Source organism: Poromitra crassiceps (genome assembly GCF_964638095.1).
Source record: "Poromitra crassiceps genome assembly, chromosome: 5".
Lineage (NCBI taxonomy): Eukaryota > Metazoa > Chordata > Actinopteri > Beryciformes > Melamphaidae > Poromitra > Poromitra crassiceps.
Window position 1 is genome coordinate 26,741,438 of NC_139642.1, and position 25,034 is coordinate 26,766,471.

The 25,034-nt window shown below is 47.3% G+C and overlaps 2 protein-coding genes across 3 annotated transcripts in view; both read left to right on the forward strand.

The window, feature by feature from the left end:
• Positions 1–1,599, forward strand: part of mettl16 (methyltransferase 16, N6-methyladenosine) — a 31,944-nt gene extending 30,345 nt beyond the window's left edge. For both annotated transcript variants that reach the window (XM_083637515.1, XM_083637516.1), the window contains exons 9-10: positions 92–265; positions 627–1,599. In XM_083637515.1, coding sequence (XP_083493641.1) covers positions 92–265; positions 627–1,301 — 849 coding nt within the window. In that variant the 3' untranslated portion in view covers positions 1,302–1,599. The remainder of the gene's footprint in view (positions 1–91; positions 266–626) is intronic.
• A 2,124-nt stretch (positions 1,600–3,723) lies between these two features.
• mnta (MAX network transcriptional repressor a) overlaps positions 3,724–25,034 on the forward strand; it is a 29,925-nt gene continuing 8,614 nt past the window's right edge. The window contains exons 1-3 of the mRNA XM_083637468.1: positions 3,724–3,903; positions 12,690–13,311; positions 13,994–14,105. Of these exons, the coding sequence (XP_083493594.1) occupies positions 3,831–3,903; positions 12,690–13,311; positions 13,994–14,105 (807 nt within the window). The 5' untranslated portion in view covers positions 3,724–3,830. The remainder of the gene's footprint in view (positions 3,904–12,689; positions 13,312–13,993; positions 14,106–25,034) is intronic.

The window sequence follows — 25,034 nt, forward strand, 5'->3', positions numbered from 1 at the left end:
GTTATAATGTGACACCATTTAGTTTCACTTGTCTAAAAGCGTGTCCTGTGCAGATGTGTGCTTAATGCTGGCTGTCCCTCTCCTGACTCAGTCCCCTCCCAGTAAGAGGCGCAAGATGGAGAAAGCCCGGAAGCCGCTGTCGTTCACCCTGCCGGAGGCCGGGGTGAGGGAGCTCCAGGCCGCAGCCTCGGCTGTGGGCTGCAGCGGCCGCGGCCCTGTGGACAGCATCGCCGCCCTGCTGGAGAAGACACTCACTGACCTGCGGGTAAGTGTTGGGCATGCAGGGATCCAGTTTGAAGATATTGTTCTTTAACAAGGTTATCTATATCGGAGAAATTTCCCCAACATGGTGCTAAAGTCGCCAATTACCGATTATTTTTCTACATCCTGTTTGTAAAGCACTTGGGTTGCAACCTTTTCATTTCCAATTGCTCACAATATGAGTGACAATTCAGAAACATTCTGCCATTTTCACACACAGAAGCATATTTGACCATTGTTGCACAAACTGATTGCTACATAATATCAGAGTTTAAATGGAGTTAAAGCGACGGATCAGAATCGGTACAGCACGACCCTGCAACCATGTCACCTCAATATGTGTGTCCGTTCCTTCTGCTTTGCAGGTGCTGCACAAACGGGTCCCATGCAGAAAGCATCAGCAGAGCCTCTTTCTGACCACTGTGGAGAACACCTGGATCCACGGACGACAGAGACGACGCGAGCACAACCGTCTGTTACGAGAGCTTCCCAGAGCACCCCGTAGTGCCGGGGCTGCCTCTCAAACCACTTTGAGGGCAGCTGTCCCCGCTCCCGCCCCATCCTCCCAGACCCAGGCCTCCTCAGCGCAAAACGACGACCCCCAGAGCAGCACTCGGATCCAAGCGTCTGTGTCTGCACGGGAGCCGGCCGAGCAGACGGCCGAAGGCGGCGCCTCAAATGAGAAGATCAAAGAAGACCTACCAAACCCGACCAAGGAACGAAAAGCGGCCTCGGAAGATGTGGACATGGAGTCTCCGGCTTCCACAGAACCCCGCGCGCGGTCAGCACCGGGTACAGCACAGGACACTGGCCCAAAGGGAGAACCTGCTGCGGCACATGGGGTGAAACGCACCTCGCAGGAAGCGGTGAGCCCCGGTGCAGATCAGCACTTCCTCTTCAAGTGTCTGCTGAATGTGACGCTGGAGGAGCGCAATGTGGGGATTGAGATGCACTGGGTAGAGGGCCAGAATAAAGACCTGATGAATCAGCTGTGCACCTACCTGAAGAACACACTGCTAAAGACTGTGGGCAAACCGTAAATAGCATTTTCCCAATCAGAGACCTGACAAAATGACATTTCTTTTTAGAGAATAGGTTTGATTGCCAGCCTGTTGGGGATTTTTGTTTTGTTTTGTTTTGTTTTTGTTTTGTTATTGGTTTTGAACAGTTCAGCCCATTCAATTGTGCACAACAGTCAACTGTTGCTCGTGAGAAGCCTGGAAATCGGTTGACTGACTCGAATGTAACTACTGGGGGTGTTTTGTACCTGTGGATCATCACAGTCTGGCCATTACTTCAGGTGAAATCACCTGACTTTCTTGGACAGTTTTCCTTAAAGTTGCCAACAAACCATTTGTAATAAATGTAGGTTTTAGTAACATGTTTGCTCATGTGTCCATCTTTCGTATTCTTGAGCCGTTTTGTCCCTTGCACTCGAATCGAGGCATTTTATGATTTCTAAATTGCAGTTCCCTCAAATGGCCAGAAGAGGACAGAGTAGGTACCTACTCTGTCCATCTGTCTTTCTCATTCAGAGGTCTTATCCCAGTCATCTGATATTTAGATAAAGCCCCTCAATTATCCCTTCAATGCTAATTGTCTTTGTGAATGGCTTCGTGATGATGGTTTCACTGATGCTTATCTTTTTTCCACTCATTTACACTGGAGCCAAAACGACAGCCTGTGTGACGCCGGATGTTCTTGGACTCCCTCTGTCTTTCCTGTGCCTCGAGAACATTTACTATTGTGGCTCACTTATTGTTATTATTAGGTTGTGGCTGACATACTTCCTGATTAGAGTTGAGTGAATAACAGGAAAAGAGACCTAAATACCTAGGGCCATGTGTATGCAAAGGGTAAATTCATTGTGTGTGCGTGCGTGTGTGTGTGTGTGTGTGTGTGTGTGTGTGTTCGTGTGTGTGTGTGTAAATAAATACCTAGGGCCATGTGTATGCAAAGGGTAAATTCATTGTGTGTGAGAGAGAGTGAGACAAGCTAAAAAGACTCCCTCCCTGCTCGCACTACTTGTCACCAGGACTTTGACTTCACCAGCTTGTGTGTAAGAATCATGTGAGAGGTGTGTGTGTGTGTGTGGGGGGGGGGGGGTAGTAGAGCAACAGCGTGCTAACAACAGACTCTACTGTCTCTAGGTTTGTTACAAATAGTTGCTGCTACAACCTAGCTGGTAATAACATGGATTTTGTTACTGTTCTTCTAATCTATCGGGGGGGGACAACACAAATGAAATATTGGTTATGGTCACATTATTGATTGAATTTGGTTGACTCATTTCTACCTACTCTGAGATATTTTAGAAGAGGAAGTCTCCAGGCAGCAGTCACGGGGGCACTTTGACATTTTGAATCAGTCTAGCTACAGCCAGGCCCTGCTGGAAGTGTGGGCTGATGTAAATGAGCCTAATGTCAGTATTACATCTTGTGGGAAGTTGTATAGCCTCCCACAAGAGTTATTCACGAGTCCACATTTCCCTCAAAATAGAATTTGTGCTTGGTAATATTCAGAATGAATGATCAAAATGGCAGGCTCACCACACTTTTCTTTGCATATGTTTTTGCTTAATTCCCACTCAATTTCCCATCAGGGATCAATACAGTTATTCTGATTCTGACTATACTTTTGGTTTTTAGGAATTCAAGTCACTTTGGATCGGCTATGTTTAAAACGGGCATGGAAATGCAAAGTCAGCTGGACAGATATGGCTGCAGAGAATGCAAGTCAATAGAATAACGTATCCTAATCCTACCCCCTTATCTCGTATTCAGTCTTATTTATTAGATGTATTATGGTCTGGCCTGCCTGCACTCTGTTCTGTCGCGATCAAACATGAATTGAAGCCGACTGTCTTTGTTCAGACAGTATCATTTTACCTGCAGCATTTACGGGCAAATCGCCTTTGAGACGGGAGAGGGGAGAGTGATCATAATGAAAATCTACTGCATTGCCATTGCTTGTGTCCATGTGTGCACGCGCCATACCTTGTTGTTCTCCGCGGTGATTGGTGGATGAGCAAAGGGATATGTTAATGAGATGTAAATCTACTGCAGGCATTGGTGACTGGTAAATTGCGGGTTCGGAGGCGCAAACGTTGCTTTTCAAAAGAAGGGGGGAAACGCAAGTGTTCAACACATTTTTTGTCGTTTATAGCGAATGTTCTCTTCCGCCAGCACCTGTGCTTTCATCTAATGAAAAATAAACTGATGAAGTGGTTGGGAAGCTAAGCGACACATTGTTTTGATGTAATCCCATTCTAAGTCACGTTCCACGTTTTGCCGTTTCCCCCACTAATGTGCATGGGGAGGGAACGTGTCTGTGGGCGGTTACAAATGGTGCGTGGCTGGTTCACAAACCTTATTTGTTTCCTACTACTTTCAGCGCCATCTTGTTGCAACTCTTCTACGTATGTGGAAGAGTTTCTACTGAGGGGTATCCGATTACCCTTTTTCCAGCTTCATAGACTGGGGACCTCTCCCTAAATAGATCAGCGCATATCGCATTTTGCTCCATCGTTTTTCTCCGAATCAAAAGTCACAGTCTCCAAAGGGAAAGAAATGAGCATCGAAACGCTTTTAGAAGCGGCCAAGTTTTTGGAATTGCAAGCCCAGCAACAACAGAAAGCACGTGGTAAGTTGAGTTTTTATAATAATTCTGTTTATGTATTTCCAAAATTGGAAACTAAACCGTACTGTACTCTGCAAATCAGTTAACGTTAAATGTGTCTCTGGAAAAGAAAATCTCCCTGTCTGAGTCTTGAAGGTGATCCCCGATTAACGCTGTTTGATCTTGAAACGCTGTTGAATGGAGAGGAGGGGGAAAAAAATCTATTTTGCACATCGATGTTTCATTGCGTTTGTATCGGATGTTTTGACTATTGTTAGGGAAATAACGTTAGGTTTGTTTCACTTTCAATCAACGATGCTAGATGCAAGTAGAAAAAGTATGTACGGCGTCTTATATGTTCCATCTTTTTCTGAAAGTAGCCTTATCATGTTGATACAAAATATCAAACACTAGCCACCAGTGCAGCTTTGGGGAGTAGCTACGTTAACTAGTTACATTGAAACAACCCATTGCATACATGTCGTTCAGGGATGGTCATTCCCAACAAATGATAGCCTAAATGAGTTATGTTGTAACAAGTTATCGTAACGGCCAACAACGTCGCTTCTGTGCCTGAATATATTCACCATTGTGCTACGAAGCATTTTAAACCCACAAATAGATAACAGAACACAGAAGATATGTGAGGAATAAAGGGCGGTGGCGGAGGGAATGCCGAGCTCGTTTTACATAATGACCTGACACCGCCGGGGTATCAAATGACGCTCTCCCAGCTCCCCCCCCCCCCCCCCCCCTTTACGCATGTGCTTCTCTGTCACGGCAATCCGTGACATTTCAGAGCGATATGTTATTAGGACTCCATACGCCTAGGTGTTTTGTTTGCTTGTTCGTTCGTTGTAACGTGATAATAGAAACTTGCCGTGGATTCAGACGCAAAAGCTTCAGTCTTTCGAGTGTCTGTCGATGACGTGTACCACAGAGCCACGCCCAGTCTCTGTAAGAGCGGGGGAGGGCCCGCCCCCGCCCTTTCCACCACGTGCGTGCGGGACAGTGGGCACTCCTCCCCCAAAGATTGTATATTAAAGGAGTAGTTCACCCAAATGTGAAAATGCTGACATGTAACTCTGTCAAAACCTCATGTCAAATGAAACGGGTGGAATGTGTTTGTCCATATAACACCTGGGGAGGTTGCCAGCACAACTTCATTAACCTTGCAGGCAGCTGGATTGGAGCAAAAACGAGATCACGGCTAGCAGCCTTCTCCAAACCATCGGAGGTCAATGGGGACCCTTTTTTCCAAAATGATGGTGCAAATATGAGTCTTTTTTTGGAACTCTGAAGAACTGGTCCCAACCCAACTGACTTCAGTTGTCTTGGAGAATGCTGCTATGGAGATGTGCTCAAATGCAAACTCCCTGTGTGTTATATGGACAAACTTCACCTGTGTTTTCAACTGGCATGAGGGAGAGTAGATGATGACAGCATTGTCATGTTTGGGTTAACTGTTCCTTTAAATAGAGACAGACCACTTGATAGCTTATAAAGACAAATCTGCCCATCACCCACTCTGCAAAAGTTATTTGCTAATTATAACCTGGCTTGTGCATTTACTTGTCTAAAACAGAGCTTCCAAAGTGCTTCACTATCAGACTACATGACACAGAACCAAGGCAACAGTTGATATGATTACAGCGCCAAAAACAAAGACATAGCCATAATGGTGGGTGGCAGTGAATAAGGACCTTGGTTTGAGAGGGAAGTATGAGCGAGTACCGACCAATTTATTGGACCAATGATGCAAAGATAAACATTACATCCATGCTAGCCTCAACGCCAGACTCAGCCTTCATTCTTCAGGTTGAGTCTCGCGGTAGCAAGGCCTCAGTCAACTGCAAGCATCGCTTGGAATGGTCTCAAGTGACATACACGTTATCAATCACAATAAAAATGTACCTTACCCACGCACAATGTTGTTATCCAACGATAAGGACCAAGAGTATCCCAAAATATTCCGTAGTTTTACAATACAGAGCCCTTATTCACATGCCAAAGCGAAATCTCAAAAACAGTCTTCGTTCTTCGGCTGTGTCATTTCTGGTTTAACCCATTGATACCTGATGCAGCATTTGTGTGTGTATCCCTTTAAGACCGCGAACCGCGTATACGCGGTTCACGCCCACAAATGAGGGATATACACGCAAATGCTGCATCAGGTATCAATGGGTTAAGCTGCTCCACAGGGCTGGATGTATCGGTTGCGAGCTCAGTGGCTGGAAGGGTGTACTGCACTGTTGACAATTTTTTAGCTTAAACTTTGGCTCTGGCATGTGAATAAGGGCTCGGTATTGGAAACTATGCAATATTTGGGGATACTCTTGTGCCCTATCCCAAAAACAACATTGCGTCGGAGTTGGGTACGTTTTTATTGTGATTGATAACGTTTATGTTGCTTGAGACCATTCCAACCGATGCTTGCAGTTGACTGAGGACTTGCTACGGCAAGACTAGCCTGAAGAATGAAGGCTGAGTCTCGCGTTGAGGGGCTAGCATGGATGCATGGTTCTGCTTACCCAACTTAAAGAGAGTAGCCGTTACCATAACGACCGGTCAAATGCAGACCTTGAAGTTAATTTCCTTAAAGAGCGTGGTGCAGGTAACAAAAATAAAATAACAATTAACATTTTGGGCATATGATTAGTATGAAAATACCCCAAAAACACAAACCTTTTAAAATGAAGGACCCCAGGGCAGAAATATGGAGATAAAGGTGTCAGCTAAATGGGTGTTTTCTTTTTGTGACATGATCACAAGAGGAGAATGTTCTGCTGGGGCTGCAAACTCATGGAGAGTGAAAAAGGTGATGGTAGCAGGGCAGACATAAAATCATTCACTTAAGTGCCCTATTTTAGTTTGCATCCCTGTGACATAAAAAGAGGGAGTTCCATTTCAGGATCAGTGTCCCTGCAGTTTACAAAAACGAGTCAAAATGCAGCGATGTGTAATAAAGAAAAAATATCCCTCCCCCCCCCCCATATGTTTCATGATGGAAGGTAACCTATCTAGGGCTGCAACTAACGATTAGCCTATTTTCATTATCGATTAATCTCTGTCGATTATTTTATTTGATCAATTAATTGATGGTGATTGGTGATATAAAATGGTGAAAAATGTTGAATCAGTTTTTCCCTAAGCCCAAGATGACGTCCTCAAATGTCTTGTTTTGTCCAAACTCCAAAGATATTCACTATTTATTTAAGAAGCTGGAATCAGAGCTTATTTTTCCTTTAAAAAAAATAATCAAACGATTAATCAATTATCAAAATAGTTGGCATTTAATTTAATTATTAAACGTAACTATTAATAATAGTTGACAACTAATTGAGTAATCATTGCAGCTCTAAAGGTATCCCGAAACCTTTTCCCAACGCTCTGCACTTCGTGATGACATTTGTCGTGCCCGGGACTCATGGCGGAGTGAGAGGTCTTGCTTCTCCCTCCTCTTTGCTCCTCCTGCCCCACTGCATCGGGACCCCCTCCCTCCTGCTACTCTAGTCTAGAGCAGGTCAGAGAGTGGGGGAAACTAGGCCAGTGTTTCTCTGCTATGGGCTGCTGCAGTTATATAACGTACGGCAGAAGAAGAAACCCCTCTTGTTTTTTGTGTGTTTCACATGTTAATTCCTCTCAGCAGAGAGACAACCCAGTTTCACGTTAATATACCACCCATTTGCTTTATCAAGGGAAAGATGTTGTCTGCTGCAGAGCACAACAACCAGGGCAATGAGGGCATAGTGCTTTTTTCTTCTTCTTCTTCTTCTTTTTACTTGGATGAAAAGGTGGTGGTTTCCTGTGACATGAAATACAACACTACACATTTTGTTTTCACTACAAAATGTAACAAAATACAGCTAGTTCCCGGTAAAACACTAAGCTGGAATTTCCAGGGAATGAAGCTATATTTCCAGGGAATGTCGCTTCATTCCCTCCACCTTCAGATAATTTTAGACTTGGTGTTTTTTGTACACACAGTATATCAGTGCTTCTGCTTACAATCTCACTATAATAAAATCTCAATAACAATAAATGTAGTGTTTGTTATAAAAGCTTCCTTTTCAATTTGGAAAAAATAAAGACCTTGTTCAAGAATGACAAACTGGAACACACACAAAATATAATTAATGAATATTAAATATAATTTCCCCACATGTAGAACCTTGTTTGTACTTCATTCGTTAGACAAAGCCTCAAGTGCAGGCGATTAAGGCCATGTTTGCTCATGGGAGGAGTGTAAAAGCATAATAACTCTTACCAAACTGCTTCTGAACTTTGAACTCTCAGTTGCCCGAGGTTGCAATGCAAATCGTTGTGGTAGATCGTCATTTTGTGGCGGACTAACTACAGTGTCGTTCCCGTTGGGAGAAAATATTAAGCGTCACCTGGAAAGGTTAAGAATTTAAAAGAGGTGAACTCAAACCGGACTCACCAATATTGAGTGCTGACTCTTGGCTGAGCTCGTAAACACATTGGCAACCTTTTCAAAGGCAGAGGTATTGGAGTTCCCAACGCCATGTTCAGTCTGCTTCATGTCTGAGACGCTGTTTAGAGTGAGGTGGATCTCTGTCGTGCTGAGAGAGTAGTTTTTCCAGCCAGCTCGCCACGAAATGACATGTAGAGGACGATGTATGTCATTTAGCAGCAGACACTTAGGTCCAAAGCACCTTACAATAGGTTTTAGGAGGATTCTTTGATATAGCACATTCGGAATATGCGTCTCAATCAGGGTTTTTATCGCAGTTTGCGACGCATGTTGCCCATTTGTGGTCAACTGATGTGTGCTAGAAAGCTCTAGAAGAGTTGATATATCCATCATCTCTGGCATGCAAAAAGAAAAGCAGACATTTCTGATCGGGAGGAGATGAGAAACATCGATTTAAAGAGAGAGATATTTAAAGAGAGAGTATAGTGCCCACTGCCCACGGAAGTCCACAATGCTTGCGAGCCTGCGAGGTAATAACGTAGGCTACTAGCCTACTTTTTATGAAAGACTTGGGTGCGCAACGCCAAACTTTTCAGCAGCAAGCTCCTGAAATGGACCAAGTAGTACCAAGAATAGTGCTGCTCTGTTTATTCTCAACAAAAAAACTCTGCCTACTTGCATCTCTCTCTCTCTCTCTCCCCCCCTCCCTCACGTGTCGGGGAGGGCGAGCTACGGCTGCATGTAAATGGGAATATTAGTGGATTATTCATTTCGTCTGAATATTGTCATTTTCCGAATATGGGCAAAAAGCGTAATATTGTGTGCATGTAAACGTAGTCATTGTGTCATGCTCTTGTCCTTGGGGAGAAGCAGCTGCATTGTTATTACACATGAGCGTCAGAGCTTTCTTTTTATGTTTGCGCCTCTTCATTTCTCTTCTCTATAATCCTTCAGATTGACCGTGCTCCGTGGCTCCGTGGCTCGTAATGAACGTGTCCTAATGTAGTTACGTCTGCCGCTGAATAGAATCTTTGAGGACTGCAGGCGAGGCACCATTGTGTGTAGCGTGCTGAGACGGCCCTGCTCCACCCCTTGTTGATGTAAAAGACTGCTGCTTGTGTGTGACGACTCTTAACATCACAGCTGCCATAGCAACTGGACAGCCCCTTCCTCTGCCATCCACACACGGGTGGCGGTGGGAACCACACGTCGTTAGGGGGCGGGGACTCTTGCATACGATTGGACGGCGCAAAGCTGATGGATCTCGGAGATGCTGCCCCCTCCTTTTCGCCGAGATGTATATTGCACACACGTTATTATCCAGCGTGTTCCTTTGTCTCCGGCATGTCTAGGCAATTAATTACCTTTGTCAAAAAGCGTATGTTTCCAGCTGACCCATGCTGTTAGTATGTTTCCAGCTGACCCATGCTGTTAGTATGTTTCCAGCTGACCCATGCTGTTAGTATGTTTCCACTCTGTCCCATGCTGTTAGTGTGTTTCCACTCTGTCCCATGCTGTTAGTATGTTTCCACTCTGTCCCATGCTGGTAGTATGTTTCCAGCTGACCCATGCTGTTAGTATGTTTCCAGCTGACCCATGCTGTTAGTATGTTTCCAGCTGACCCATGCTGTTGACCCATGCTGTTAGTATGTTTCCAGCTGACCCATGCTGTTAGTATGTTTCCAGCTGACCCATGCTGTTGACCCATGCTGTTAGTATGTTTCCAGCTGACCCATGCTGTTAGTATGTTTCCAGCTGACCCATGCTGTTAGTATGTTTCCAGCTGACCCATGCTGTTAGTGTGTTTTCAGCTGACCCATGCTGTTAGTATGTTTCCAGCTGACCCATGTTGTTAGTATGTTTCCAGCTGACCCATGTGGTTAGTATGTTTCCACTCTGTCCCATGCTGTTAGTGTGTTTCCACTCTGTCCCATGCTGTTAGTGTGTTTCCACTCTGTCCCATGCTGTTAGTATGTTTCCAGCTGACCCATGCTGTTAGTATGTTTCCACTCTGTCCCATGCTGTTAGTATGTTTCCAGCTGACCCATGCTGTTAGTATGTTTCCAGCTGACCCATGCGGTTAGTATGTTTCCACTCTGTCCCATGCTGTTAGTGTGTTTCCACTCTGTCCCATGCTGTTAGTGTGTTTCCACTCTGTCCCATGCTGTTAGTATGTTTCCAGCTGACCCATGCTGTTAGTATGTTTCCAGCTGACCCATGCTGTTAGTATGTTTCCACTCTGTCCCATGCTGTTAGTGTGTTTCCACTCTGTCCCATGCTGTTAGTATGTTTCCAGCTGACCCATGCTGTTAGTATGTTTCCACTCTGTCCCATGCTGTTAGTATGTTTCCAGCTGACCCATGCTGTTAGTATGTTTCCAGCTGACCCATGCTGTTAGTATGTTTCCAGCTGACCCATGCTGTTAGTATGTTTCCAGCTGACCCATGCTGTTAGTATGTTTCCAGCTGACCCATGCGGTTAGTATGTTTCCACTCTGTCCCATGCTGTTAGTGTGTTTCCACTCTGTCCCATGCTGTTAGTGTGTTTCCACTCTGTCCCATGCTGTTAGTATGTTTCCAGCTGACCCATGCTGTTAGTATGTTTCCAGCTGACCCATGCTGTTAGTATGTTTCCAGCTGACCCATGCGGTTAGTATGTTTCCACTCTGTCCCATGCTGTTAGTATGTTTCCAGCTGACCCATGCTGTTAGTATGTTTCCAGCTGACCCATGCGGTTAGTATGTTTCCACTCTGTCCCATGCTGTTAGTATGTTTCCAGCTGTCCCATGCTGTTAGTATGTTTCCAGCTGACCCATGCTGTTAGTTTCCAGCTGTCCCATGCTGTTAGTATGTTTCCAGCTGTCCCATGCTGTTAGTATGTTTCCAGCTGTCCCATGCTGTTAGTATGTTTCCACTTGACCCATGCTGTTAGTATGTTTCCAGCTGTCCCATGCTGTTAGTATGTTTCCAGCTGACCCATGCTGTTAGTATGTTTCCACTTGACCCATGCTGTTAGTATGTTTCCAGCTGTCCCATGCTGTTAGTGTGTTTCCAGCTGTCCCATGCTGTTAGTATGTTTCCAGCTGACCCATCTCATGGGTCAGCTGATTGTCTCATCTGGTTTGCATCCACCACAAATAACCTAAGAACCTGTGGGGAACATGGATTCATCTCGCTTTGCAGATCATAAAATGATCAAAACCAGCCCAATAGCCTCTTTGTTGAATTGTGCTGTGGGAAGCTTCCACAACAGTGACATCATCGCTGCGTCACAGTGACATCATCACTGTGTCACAGTGACATCGACACAAAGAGTGAAATAAACGGAAGAGCAACAATATTGCATATTTTCTCCGATACAAGTTCTGCTTAAAGGAAGGTGCAGAGGATATTGTAGCACTCAAGCACTTGGCATTGCATTATACATGGCTTCTTGTCAAGTCATCAGAGATCCATCTGTGTGTGTGTGTGTGTGTGTGTGTGTGTGTGTGTGTGTGTGTGTGTGTGTGTGTGTGTGTGTGTGTGAGAGAGATTAGGGGGGGGTATGGCATCATATTTCCATTCAGGCCTTACAACGGAACAGTACCACTGCAAGACTATACCATTATTATTTCACCTTTGTCACAGGACACTGGTAAGTGTGGAAAACAAGCTCTAGACTTGTTTCTTGGTTGATATTTAGCTCTTGCAGTCTGTGTAGGAAATTTAAAAAATATTTTGGTGGCAAATTTTGCCCCCATGGTCTAAAAAATGGGGGCACTTTCACAATTTTGGGGGCACTTAAAAAAAGTATTTACTGCATAAAGTTCTAAAGCGTAGTGTGGACAACAGCACACTGTGTGAATGTGAATCATCTTCTTCTGGCAACCAGCTTTGCAGGTGTTGAGTCTGTGTTAGAGATGGAAATTAAATGAATTGAATAAAAAGAAAATTATAGAAATCTTGGGGGCAATTTTTGCCCCTGGATCATTGTTTTTAGGGGCATTCTCAGATTTATTGAGGGCATTTTTGCCCTTGCCCTGGCTAAATTCCTACACTGCAGTGCATAGTTGATGTTGGTGTGTGTATTACTGCTGCCTTGATACCAAAGACTTCCTAATGGTTTGTCGATCACTTTGAATTTTTCTTATTCCTTTTCTCGCCAGCAGAAGTTCCATGAGGGCAGACTAGAGCAACAGCTGCTTAATCAAAGTTGCTGTTCTATCATTAATTGATGGATAACTTTATGTTTCTGTGTTGTAGTTTTTTTTAATAAAATGTAATGCCCTCTCCATAGTTTGTGTGCTGGCCCTGTACTTTGAGGTGTACCAGTGGTTTATAGCACCTTGAGTGGGTGTAGTCTGTTCTCCTGACCTGATGCCTTGTGTCTTCCACAGAGGAGAATGAGTTGAGGGAGAGGCTGCGTCTGGAGCAGTTGACGGAGCACAGGCACTCTGACGTCCGCTACACCTCCTCGCCCGTCCACATCAACCATGTGGCCAAGGCGGAGGATCGCCGCATCGAGTGCCGCCCGGCCCCCGTGCCGCCGCCCCCGCTGCCTCCCCCCTCCGTGCCCATCACAGTCATCCCCATCCCCCTGGTCACCCCCAACCACACGGGCTCCCCCTCCCCTCCCGCAGCCCTGCACCTAGCCTCTCCCAGGAGGGACCCTCACTCCCCCCCGGAGCAGCAGAGTGCCGGCGCTCTGCCTCTCTCTCCGCAGCTCAAACCCGAGCACCTGTCCCCGCTGCTGGCCGCCGCCAACCACAGGCACCAGAACCCGCAACAGAATCACCAGCATCACCCGCAGCTCGTCATCGCCCAGTCCAGCAACACTAAACTGCAGCAGCAGCTGGTTCAGCGCTACCCGGGCTCCATCGTCTCGCCCCCCCAGCAGCACGCCTTGCTCCCGCAGCCGGGGCCTCCGCCTCCGCAGGCCAGCCTGCCGAGCAGCCCCGTCAGCCGGGGGAGCCCCCCTGACGACGGGCGCCACCTGGACAACAAGAAGCGACCCGGAGGGTAAGTCGAATGGTTTCTCCCTGTTAACTTGGTTGAAACTGTTTGCTGTAGCTATGCATTACTAAATCGTCATTATTATGACTGAAGTTATGCAGAGATTTAAAAGCTCTACTTTGAGTTGGACGTCCGAAACAGAATATTGTGATTGATTTATCTGCCTGCAGATATGTTGATGAAGCAATAGAGCTTGAGTACGTTTTCATTGGTTGATTTTATTTTTGTTGCGTTGCCCCTTTGGAGACCAAATTCTTAATTTGCTCTAATTTGTGCTTTTACAGGGCAGGCACACGAGAAGTGCATAACAAGCTTGAGAAAAACAGGTGGGTTCAGCCTGTCTAGCATGGGGCCACCTCAGGTGGGTTCAGCCTGTCTAGCATGGGGCCACCTCAAAGTGGAGATTTGAGTTTTTTGCACTGGATTTGAGATTATTGTGTACATTTTAATTTAGTTTTGTGTTATGCCCAATAGGTTCTGTTTCTTAAGAGAAAATTTCCCTCTGAAATTGACACATGTTTAAATGATCTTTTTTAGTCGAGACCTATTCATAAATAGTGCTGCGTCATCAGCTTAGTTACTTGTGTTCAGCCTTGAAAAGAAATCCACAGTGTTGAAATTGATGGCTGCTGCGTGAAGCCAAGTCTGGCCCTACTCAAGTCCCCTTCCTGTGCCTTGTGTCTGCCAGGCGAGCACACTTGAAGGAGTGCTTTGATACGCTGAAGAAGAACATCCCAAATGTGGACGAGAAGAAGACCTCCAACCTGAGTGTGCTGAGGAGCGCCCTGCGATACATTCAGGTAAGCTGCTGGTTTCTGACCTTTGAGTCACACCACTACCTGAATAATATTGAGGTGCTTAGAACTGGCATGCTTGCTGGAAAGTTCACATACCGATATGTGAATCAGGATATGTTCTACTTTGTATTGCGTTATCTCCTCCATTCCTCACTTCATCAGTCAGACTGTGTGTGTGTGTGTGTGTGTGTGTGTGTGTGTGTGTGTGTGTGTGTGTGTGTGTGTGTGTGTGTGTGTGTGTGTGTGTGTGTGTGTGTGTGTGTGTGTGTGTGTGTGTGTGTGTGTGTGTGATGTTTTGAATGTGTGCCATGCTCACAAATGACTCATGCATCTGAGGTGTGCTCTGTCTCATGAACTGACAGTCACTCAGTAGTAAACAGCTGGCCTGGTACAAAGGTCGCCTGCTGGCCTCGTTTGCCTCACGCATGGCGCTTGGGAGAATTTGTTCCCGAGACTGATTCAGGATCAGGTGTTTCAGTCGAGGAGGAATGTCTCTTATTTGGTTATTTATGCCCTAAATCTGATATGGGCTGTTATTGTAACGTTAAGCACAATGCTTATTCTTATACATTAGTCAGCATTGCGTTAGTTCTTGCAGGACACGGAAGTCATAGGCATACCCCCCCCCCCCGATACCCCATTGCGCCGCTTGATTAGCTTAGCATGCTGCTTGGCTAATCCAGGGAGCATCTTCTGTAAAGAGCAGAGCCATAACTTACTGCATTTCCACTTGTTGCAATAAATGGTTCATTCTAAATTAGGAGGACGAGAGTGCTCCTGACTGAATTGTTATTATTGCACATTATTATTGGCCGGCAGATGGGTTGTTGTTGTATTTAAATTGTTCTAGCTGTGGGTGGGATTTTCCAGTTGTGGGGAGCCGAGGCACCACCGCTAAATGAATGTGAAAGAAACAGTACTGACTGTAACTACCAAGGTATTGGTAAATGACAAGGAACATTTGGAACATTGGTAAACAATGTTGGCCTATTTTAAGTTAACAGTATGTTACTGTCCCTCCATTGTGAACTTATTTGTAGTGGCGTGTGGCGGCCTGCATATTGCACAAAATATGGTGGGCACAGTATTACAGGGAAAGCTTATGTTAGGATGACCGTGGTGGCCTGATCACATCACCTCAGTCGCATGTTATCAGGGCGACATTGTCATTTACTAATTATTTGGTAATTAGGCCCTTTATCAATTCCAGAAAAAAGGGGGCAGCTGCCCAGTCACCAATTACAGACAATATGATACAGTAATCAATGCTTCCAGCTGTTTTGTGTTGCCATCCTCCTAATTATCATTATTATGTAACATTGGCATAAGTTCAGCCAGATTGGAAGAGGACTCTGTGCTGCTGAGTGTGTGGTGCTGTCAGTAGCAGCAGCCTGGTTATATTCCTCCCTGTGAGTGTGTGGTGCTGTCAGTAGCAGCAGTCTGGTTATATTCCTCTCTGCTGAGTGTGTGGTGCTGTCAGTAGCAGCAGCCTGGTTATATTCCTCCCTGTGAGTGTGTGGTGCTGTCAGTAACAGCAGTCTGGTTATATTCCTCCCTGTGAGTGTGTGGTGCTGTCAGTAGCAGCAGTCTGGTTAGTCCTCCCTGTGAGTGTGTGGTGCTGTCAGTAGCAGCAGTCTGGTTATATTCCTCCCTGTGAGTGTGTGGTGCTGTCAGTAGCAGCAGCCTGGTTATATTCCTCCCTGTGAGTGTGTGGTGCTGTCAGTAGCAGCAGTCTGGTTATATTCCTCCCTGTGAGTGTGTGGTGCTGTCAGTAGCAGCAGTCTGGTTATATTCCTCCCTGTGAGTGTGTGGTGCTGTCAGTAGCAGCAGTCTGGTTATATTCCTCCCTGTGAGTGTGTGGTGCTGTCAGTAGCAGCAGTCTGGTTATATTCCTCCCTGCTGAGTGTGTGGTGCTGTCAGTAGCAGCAGTCTGGTTATATTCCTCCCTGTGAGTGTGTGGTGCTGTCAGTAGCAGCAGTCTGGTTATATTCCTCCCTGTGAGTGTGTGGTGCTGTCAGTAGCAGCAGTCTGGTTATATTCCTCCCTGCTGAGTGTGTGGTGCTGTCAGTAGCAGCAGTCTGGTTAGTCCTCCCTGCTGAGTGTGTGGTGCTGTCAGTAGCAGCAGTCTGGTTAGTCCTCCCTGTGAGTGTGTGGTGCTGTCAGTAGCAGCAGTCTGGTTAGTCCTCCCTGCTGAGTGTGTGGTGCTGTCAGTAGCAGCAGTCTGGTTATATTCCTCCCTGTGAGTATGTGGTGATGTCAGTAGCAGCAGTCTGGTTATATTCCTCCCTGCTGAGTATGTGGTGATGTCAGTAGCAGCAGTCTGGTTATATTCCTCCCTGCTGAGTGTGTGGTGCTGTCAGTAGCAGCAGTCTGGTTATATTCCTCCCTGCTGAGTGTGTGGTGCTGTCAGTAGCAGCAGTCTGGTTATATTCCTCCCTGTTGAGTGTGTGGTGCTGTCAGTAGCAGCAGTCTGGTTATATTCCTCCCTGCTGAGTATGTGGTGCTGTCAGTAGCAGCAGTCTGGTTATATTCCTCCCTGTGAGTGTGTGGTGCTGTCAGTAGCAGCAGCCTGGTTATATTCCTCCCTGTGAGTGTGTGGTGCTGTCAGTAGCAGCAGTCTGGTTAGTCCTCCCTGCTGAGTGTGTGGTGCTGTCAGTAGCAGCAGTCTGGTTAGTCCTCCCTGCTGAGTATGTGGTGATGTCAGTAGCAGCAGTCTGGTTATATTCCTCCCTGCTGAGTATGTGGTGCTGTCAGTAGCAGCAGTCTGGTTAGTCCTCCCTGCTGAGTATGTGGTGATGTCAGTAGCAGCAGTCTGGTTATATTCCTCCCTGCTGAGTATGTGGTGCTGTCAGTAGCAGCAGTCTGGTTATATTCCTCCCTGTGAGTGTGTGGTGCTGTCAGTAGCAGCAGTCTGGTTATATTCCTCCCTGTGAGTGTGTGGTGCTGTCAGTAGCAGCAGTCTGGTTAGTCCTCCCTGCTGAGTGTGTGGTGCTGTCAGTAGCAGCAGTCTGGTTATATTCCTCCCTGTGAGTATGTGGTGATGTCAGTAGCAGCAGTCTGGTTATATTCCTCCCTGCTGAGTATGTGGTGATGTCAGTAGCAGCAGTCTGGTTATATTCCTCCCTGCTGAGTGTGTGGTGCTGTCAGTAGCAGCAGTCTGGTTATATTCCTCCCTGCTGAGTGTGTGGTGCTGTCAGTAGCAGCAGTCTGGTTATATTCCTCCCTGTTGAGTGTGTGGTGCTGTCAGTAGCAGCAGTCTGGTTATATTCCTCCCTGCTGAGTATGTGGTGCTGTCAGTAGCAGCAGTCTGGTTATATTCCTCCCTGTGAGTGTGTGGTGCTGTCAGTAGCAGCAGCCTGGTTATATTCCTCCCTGTGAGTGTGTGGTGCTGTCAGTAGCAGCAGTCTGGTTAGTCCTCCCTGCTGAGTGTGTGGTGCTGTCAGTAGCAGCAGTCTGGTTAGTCCTCCCTGCTGAGTATGTGGTGATGTCAGTAGCAGCAGTCTGGTTATATTCCTCCCTGCTGAGTATGTGGTGCTGTCAGTAGCAGCAGTCTGGTTAGTCCTCCCTGCTGAGTATGTGGTGATGTCAGTAGCAGCAGTCTGGTTATATTCCTCCCTGCTGAGTATGTGGTGCTGTCAGTAGCAGCAGTCTGGTTATATTCCTCCCTGCTGAGTGTGTGGTGCTGTCAGTAGCAGCAGTCTGGTTAGTCCTCCCTGCTGAGTATGTGGTGCTGTCAGTAGCAGCAGTCTGGTTATATTCCTCTCTGCTGAGTGTGTGGTGATGTCAGTAGCAGCAGTCTGGTTAGTCCTCCCTGCTGAGTGTGTGGTGCTGTCAGTAGCAGCAGTCTGGTTATATTCCTCCCTGCTGAGTATGTGGTGATGTCAGTAGCAGCAGCCTGGTTATATTCCTCCCTGCTGAGTATGTGGTGATGTCAGTAGCAGCAGTCTGGTTATATTCCTCCCTGCTGAGTATGTGGTGCTGTCAGTAGCAGCAGCCTGGTTATATTCCTCTCTGTGAGTGTGTGGTGCTGTCAGTAGCAGCAGCCTGGTTATATTCCTCCCTGCTGAGTATGTGGTGCTGTCAGTAGCAGCAGTCTGGTTATATTCCTCTCTGCTGAGTATGTGGTGCTGTCAGTAGCAGCAGTCTGGTTATATTCCTCCCTGCTGAGTGTGTGGTGCTGTCAGTAGCAGCAGTCTGGTTATATTCCTCTCTGCTGAGTGTGTGGTGCTGTCAGTAGCAGCAGTCTGGTTAGTCCTCCCTGCTGAGTGTGTGGTGCTGTCAGTAGCAGCAGTCTGGTTATATTCCTCCCTGCGCGTGGATCCTGAGAGAAACTAGGACAGTGTGGGTGCAGAGCTCATGACACTTAATCTCCCTCCCTCTGCCCCTCTGTGTGATGAAGCAACACTGACCTGTTCACTGACCTGCCTTTCTTCTCTCCTCTCAAACGCTGAGCTGGACTGAAGATGCATGTAAAGCACATGGGGGTGAAGATGCATGTAAAGCACATGGGGGTGGAGATGCATGTAAAGCACATGGGGGTGGAGATGCATGTAAAGCACATGGGGGTGGAGATGCATGTAAAGCACATGGGGGTGGAGATGCATGTAAAGCACATGGGGGTGAAGATGCATGTAAAGCACATGGGGGTGGAGATGCATGTAAAGCACATGGGGGTGAAGATGCATGTAAAGCACATGGGGGTGGAGATGCATGTAAAGCACATGGGGGTGGAGATGCATGTAAAGCACATGGGGGTGAAGATGCATGTAAAGCACATGGGGGTGGAGATGCATGTAAAGCACATGGGGGTGGAGATGCATGTAAAGCACATGGGGGTGAAGATTCATGTAAAGCACATGGGGGTGGAGATGCATGTAAAGCACATGGGGGTGGAGATGCATGTAAAGCACATGGGGGTTGAGATGCATGTAAAGCACATGGGGGTGGAGATGCATGTAAAGCACATGGGGGTGAAGATGCATGTAAAGCACATGGGGGTGGAGATGCATGTAAAGCACATGGGGGTGAAGATGCATGTAAAGCACATGGGGGTGGAGATGCATGTAAAGCACATGGGGGTGGAGATGCATGTAAAGCACATGGGGGTGGAGATGCATGTAAAGCACATGGGGGTGGAGATGCATGTAAAGCACATGGGGGTGGAGATGCATGTAAAGCACATGGGGGTGGAGATGCATGTAAAGCACATGGGGGTGGAGAAACAAACAACACACGCAGGGCTGAGATGCTCTTTAGCTGTGTTGCTGTTGACAGGGCTGCACAATTAATCACATCGAAATCTGCAATATGGCCCAAGTGCAATATCCACATGGCAGGAGCCTGCACTTATTTCATAAAGGTCAAATGTCACAACATTAAATTAAATGTCAGTGAAGCATGGTGGTGCTACAGAGACGTCCTGGCCTACAAATTATAATATTCTCCAGAGTCCAGACGTAAGGGAACATGCTTGTTTGGTACAGACCCCGGTAAAAATCACATCACATTTTTATACAGTATATTTTTCTGTGAAAATGAACTAGAAAAGTTACCATTCCCATTTCCCACTAAAATTGTATTACAATATCGGTCAGGAAGGATAATCACAATACATGTATATGATTTTGTAGTAGTAGCTGCGGTAAATATTTAGCAGTGAAGTGTCTCGGTACTGTATGTATCTTATCTGCACTATTTGCCTCCTAGGTTTCTTGATAAGTCTTATATTATTGTGAGGATCTCTAGCTGTTATTGGTCAGGTCAGTGTTGTGTTGCATTGAGGAGGTTGGAAATAAAGGAAGGGAACTTTAGATATAGGGAGGTTAAAGCACACAGACAAAAACAAGCACATCGTGTACACTGTCATCCTGACATGGAGAGTGTCCTGACTGCACACGCTGCTCTCCCCGCATGCTCCCTACTCCCCCCTCCTCTCCCTCCTCCCCCCCCCCTTACCTCACCGTCCCTCTCCTCTCCTGACCTCTCCTCCCCCCTCTCCTCCCCTCTCCTCCCCTCACCTCACCTCTCCTTCCCTCTCCTCCCCTCTCCCCCTCTCCTCCCCTCTCCCCCTCTCCTCTCCTCCCCTCTTCTCTCCTCCCCCTCCCCTCTTCTCTCCCCCTCTCCTCTCCTCTTCTCTCCCCCTCCCCTCTCCTTTCCCCCTCTCCTCTCCTCTCCTCTCCTCCCCTCACCTCTCCTCACCTCCCCTCCCCTCTCCTCCCCTCTTCTCTCCCCCTCTCCTCCCCTCTTCTCTCCCCCTCTCCTCTCCTCCCCTCTCCTCTCCCCGCATGCTCCCTACTCCCCCCTCCTCTCTCTCCCCCCCCCCCCCCTTACCTCACCGTCCCTCTCCTCCCCTCACCTCACCTCTCCTCTCCCCTCCTCTCCTCCCCTCTCCTCACCTCTCCTCTCCCCCTCTCCTCCCCTCTCCTCTCCCCTCCTCGGTCTGGGCTGGCAGCAGTGAGGCAGTCTGCACGCACAGGAGAGGTTCTAATAAGAGGCTTTAAGGCTGAGGATTACATCTCATTTGATTCATAGTTGTCTCTCGTATCTCCAGCCTTCATCTGGGATCACGTCGTGTGGTTCACTTAACTTAACTTAACTTAACGGTGTGTCAGTGAAGTGGCCGCCTTGCCTGCAGCATATCAGTCCCCCCCCCCCTTCCTTCCCGACAGTCACTAGCTTGGCCAACAACAGCTCCACGCTCTGATGAGTCCCACTTCCTCATTTCATTTCTTCTTTGCTGCATAGAAGCAAGTGACTCAGCGAGGGATTATCTATGACCACAAACGGGTTCTTTTCCCTCACTGCTGTCGCAGTTTTTCCCCGTCTCCGTTTCAGACTCTGCATTTTTGTACTACTACTACAGATTCTATTTGCTTTGGGATCGTGACGACGGATCAGTTTGATTGATCTTCTATAATGTTCACATCTTGGAAAGTGGGTTTGGGTTTTCACCTCCCATGTATTTTTACCTTTGGCAGAAAAAAGCGCTGCCTCGCTGTTGTTCCAAAAGGCTTTTCCCTGGAGCCCGTCGTGGCACTGCTAAAGCTGAGCGCCTCAAATGCACCCCCCCCCCACCTCCTCCTCCTCCTCCTCCTCCCTCCCCTCCCTCCCTCCCCTCCCTCTCGCCTCGCTCTGAGCTTTTAAGGCCACATGAGCAGCGAGCACATGGCTAGCCTGAGCCGCGTGACGTCACCCCCCGTGCTGGGGCCCCGCCCCGCCCCCGGCCCCGCCCCGCTCCAGGCCGGGCCGGCTGCCAACAGGAGGGAGGGAACATGGCGTGGTAAACACAAGGCTCGGTTTACTCAGCTCGCGCTTGAATTCCCCCTCAAAGCTGACTGAACTCGTTCCTCCACTGCTCCTCGCCCCTGACTGCCAGGTTGAAATGTGCTCTGCCATCTGGTGGGGAGACGGCTCTTAGATTGGGTTGCTGGGACACACTATTCTTTTCTATTCTATTCTTCTGTGTCCACTAGATGTTCAGTGTCCCCTTAAGGTTTGATTAGGACATTTGATTGAAAGCTTGACTGAAGCTTGCCTCCATCAAACACAGTTTGACGGAGGCCCATTATTGCCTTTGGAAAGTGGAACTAGGTCCATGTACGTAAATGTCTGGCTCTTTCAAAAGCCTTTCTGGAAGGCCTAGTTTCTCTGATGGCTTTGACATTTTCTTAGTGATTGGAAAAAAATAAAATCTCCCCCTTGCAAGTTAAATTGGACCTATTTTGTTATCTTACGCATTCCTTTGAGAATCAGGGTTATTGTTGTTAAATTGTTCAGCTTAGCCTCAGTGAAGTGGGTCACCTTGTTTGGTTAGAAGTGAGTGAGGTTATGTGTGGTTCTGTGTCAGTGGGTGGGTGTATGGATGGACTATGGCTTGTTTGGTGTGTGACGTTGTGGTTTGTCTCTCTCTTCTCCTATGATGATGGGCAGGCTAGCCTGTATCAGCAGATTGCTGATCGTAATATTGCCGCCCAGCGATGTTGTATTTGTGCGTGTGGCGCACTACAGCATGACCACGTTAAGGACTTCTTCAAATGTAATGGGGGACACATTTGCCATCTTGATTACTGTTGTGTGGAGGTGTTCTTCTCACAGCACCAAAGTGTGGGCTCATGTTGTATTGAAAATGTTTTTCATAGAGCAGCCACAAGTAGGGATGGGCAGGGGTAGGGCCGGGCGATATAGTTAAAAGTATATTGATATAAAATATTTCATATCAGTAGATATCGATAATTATTGATCATTTTAATGACCTGCTTTTATTAATTAAAAAAACACGAGAAGAGAAAGGTTGCATAACCACTTTATTTTGAACCACCTACCACCTTATTACATGCTCTGAGTGCAACTGCAAGCAGTCATTTACAGACATGGTGACATTTTACTTTGATGACCTAGACTAGCGTTGCCAGCCTTCTAAAAAAAGCGTTTGGTAACGTGTATTTCAGGGTTGTAGGGTTAACGTTAGGTGAATCAGTCTGAGCTGCCCGCATTACGTTGCACAGAAGACTGCGGGCTCGTAACGCTATTAATAGAACACATGTTAACATGTTGTCAATCTACGTTAACATGAATTGAAACTCACTCACATCGCATCATTTGTAACGTTTACAATGGTGTTCTGCTTTCGGGGTTCCTTTTATTGACAATTCCTCCACATCACATCTTCTCCCACTGACTCATCTCCTGCTTCTGATGTTCCGTTTCACCATGCGTGGTGTGGTGCCGGGTGAAACCAAACTTGCTGTTCGCGTCACCAGCACTGCCCATGTCAAGGGATATGATTGGCTGTTTATGAGCGGGGGCCTGTTAAATGATTGGCTGTTTCCGTGTCACTTGTAGTAACAAGGTACACGATTGGTTCTATGAGCCATGGAGCAGAGGGAAGCGCTCTATCGAACGTCCTAATCGAACCATATTTTTATTGTATTGATGACGTCTCTATCGCGATATATATTGCTATCGTTTTATCGCCCAGCCCTAGGCAGGGAGTACTCGAGTACTCGAGTACTACTCGTTCATAACATTACTATTCCGAGTAACGTTTCTACCGTTGGAGTACTCGCAGGGGGAAATCCCCGATGCAAATGAGACAGACGCACGCTTCTCCATAACGCAGGTCTATGTGTCTGAACAGCCCTACACAGCAGATTAGCCCAGCTCTATATCATTACCATAGTAATAGATCTTCTTACAGGCCTATAGCATAACGATAGCTCAACGTAGCCAAACTTTAGTTCCGTTGTTTCCCCTCGGACACGGACCACCTGTATTATTATGCAAAAAAGGGACACTATTATTATTAGTTATGCTAATAAAGGAGTACTCGAGTACTTGTTTATTAGTTAATGTGAGTACTCTAATATTAAAATAACTTAAAATGCCCATCTCTAGCCACACAAGTGAAATATTCCTGGCGGCTCTGAATGCAGCATGGTCTCTGGATGGCTGTATGTTGTATGATCAGCTACTTCTTGCCAAGATGAGGTAATTAGGCCAGTTGTGACCAGCAGTAAGCTTGCTGCTGCACATGAGAGAAACGGCTTGCAAAAGTAGGAATTTGCCTCTCTTTTTTTTCCGTCTGACAAGCCTTTTATTGTTGAGTCAGGCGCCACGTGAAGGTCTGTGCTCCAGGGTTTATGGTTTCAACACAGTCACAAGACGGCCGCACAGAAGCCTGCTCAGTCAGCCAGGCTGGAGGAGAGGAGAGCATGTCTGCAACGTGGCCTGGGCGCGCCTGGCCCTTTAAGAGAGCCCAGCATAGTGCAGCCTGTCTGCTGCTGCTGCTGCACAGTGAGTCAGTGAGGACAGTGTGTACCCCTCTCTCTCTCTCCCTCTCCCTCTCCCTCTCCCTCTCCCTCTCTCTCTCTCTCTCTCTCTCTCCCTCCCTCTCTCTCTCCAGCCCCCGCTCTCTCTCTCGCCCTCCTCCTCCTCCTCCCCCCCCCCCTCCCCTCCCCTCCCTCCTGCATTCTCTGTGGGGCCATGTGCTCAGCACTCGCATTGCTTGTGACGGTGCTTGAGCGCTGTTTACCTTCCACACACGGCACAATGCAGTCTGTCCCTGTGCTGGTCTACTTTTTCTCCCCCCACACACACACACACACACACACACACACAAACGAGGCCTAGGCGGGGCCGGGTCTCTCTGCAGATGGAAGGAGGTCGATTGGGTGTGTGTGTGTGTGGGGGTGGGGGGGGGGGGGGGGGAGGGCGGTAAGTCATGTGCAAGCAAACAAAAGCCCCCGACCGACCTCCACCTCCCCCTCCCCCTCATGGCGTCGACTGCTATGACAACATTAGCTGCAGCAGTGTTGCTTTTGTAAAGGGGATTGCTTGCTGGAATCCATGTGGCAGATGAGGAAGACCTTGCATGACCTGAGGATGATGGTCATGTGTGGCCCCGTCTGCTCTGGACTTGGTTATCAGCTGTACGTGGTTAGTTCAGACTTGAAAGGGGTTGACAAGTTAGATTTCTCCTATGATAAATCCAGCAGCGCATATTGCTAAACTAACAGGTTCTGTCCACCATAAACAGCGTAGCAGTGCGAGTTCACTGGGTCTTGGTGTTTGGGGAGCACGTTCTCTCTCTCGCCTGGTGACTCAGTTTGTGGCATGCACAGCTGTGGCACATCTCTCTCTTGCTGCCTGCTGTTGTGTTGCGTGTGGGCAGAGGGGAGCAGTGTTAAGTGTGTCGAGCAAGTCTTGTCTCTTTGTCCATCAAACATCAACACAGTCCACATGAGCGGGTCATCATTCAGAAACCACGCCCAAAACGGGGGGAAAACACAAACTCCCGTCCAATCCTGGTGTTCTCCTATGTCGCGTGCATGGTCGGGTGTTGCACAAAAATATCGTATATACACGGAAGATGAACACTCCAACTTACTTCATTGACGGCAACATCTACATTTTTCTCCTCGCCAATTCTCAATA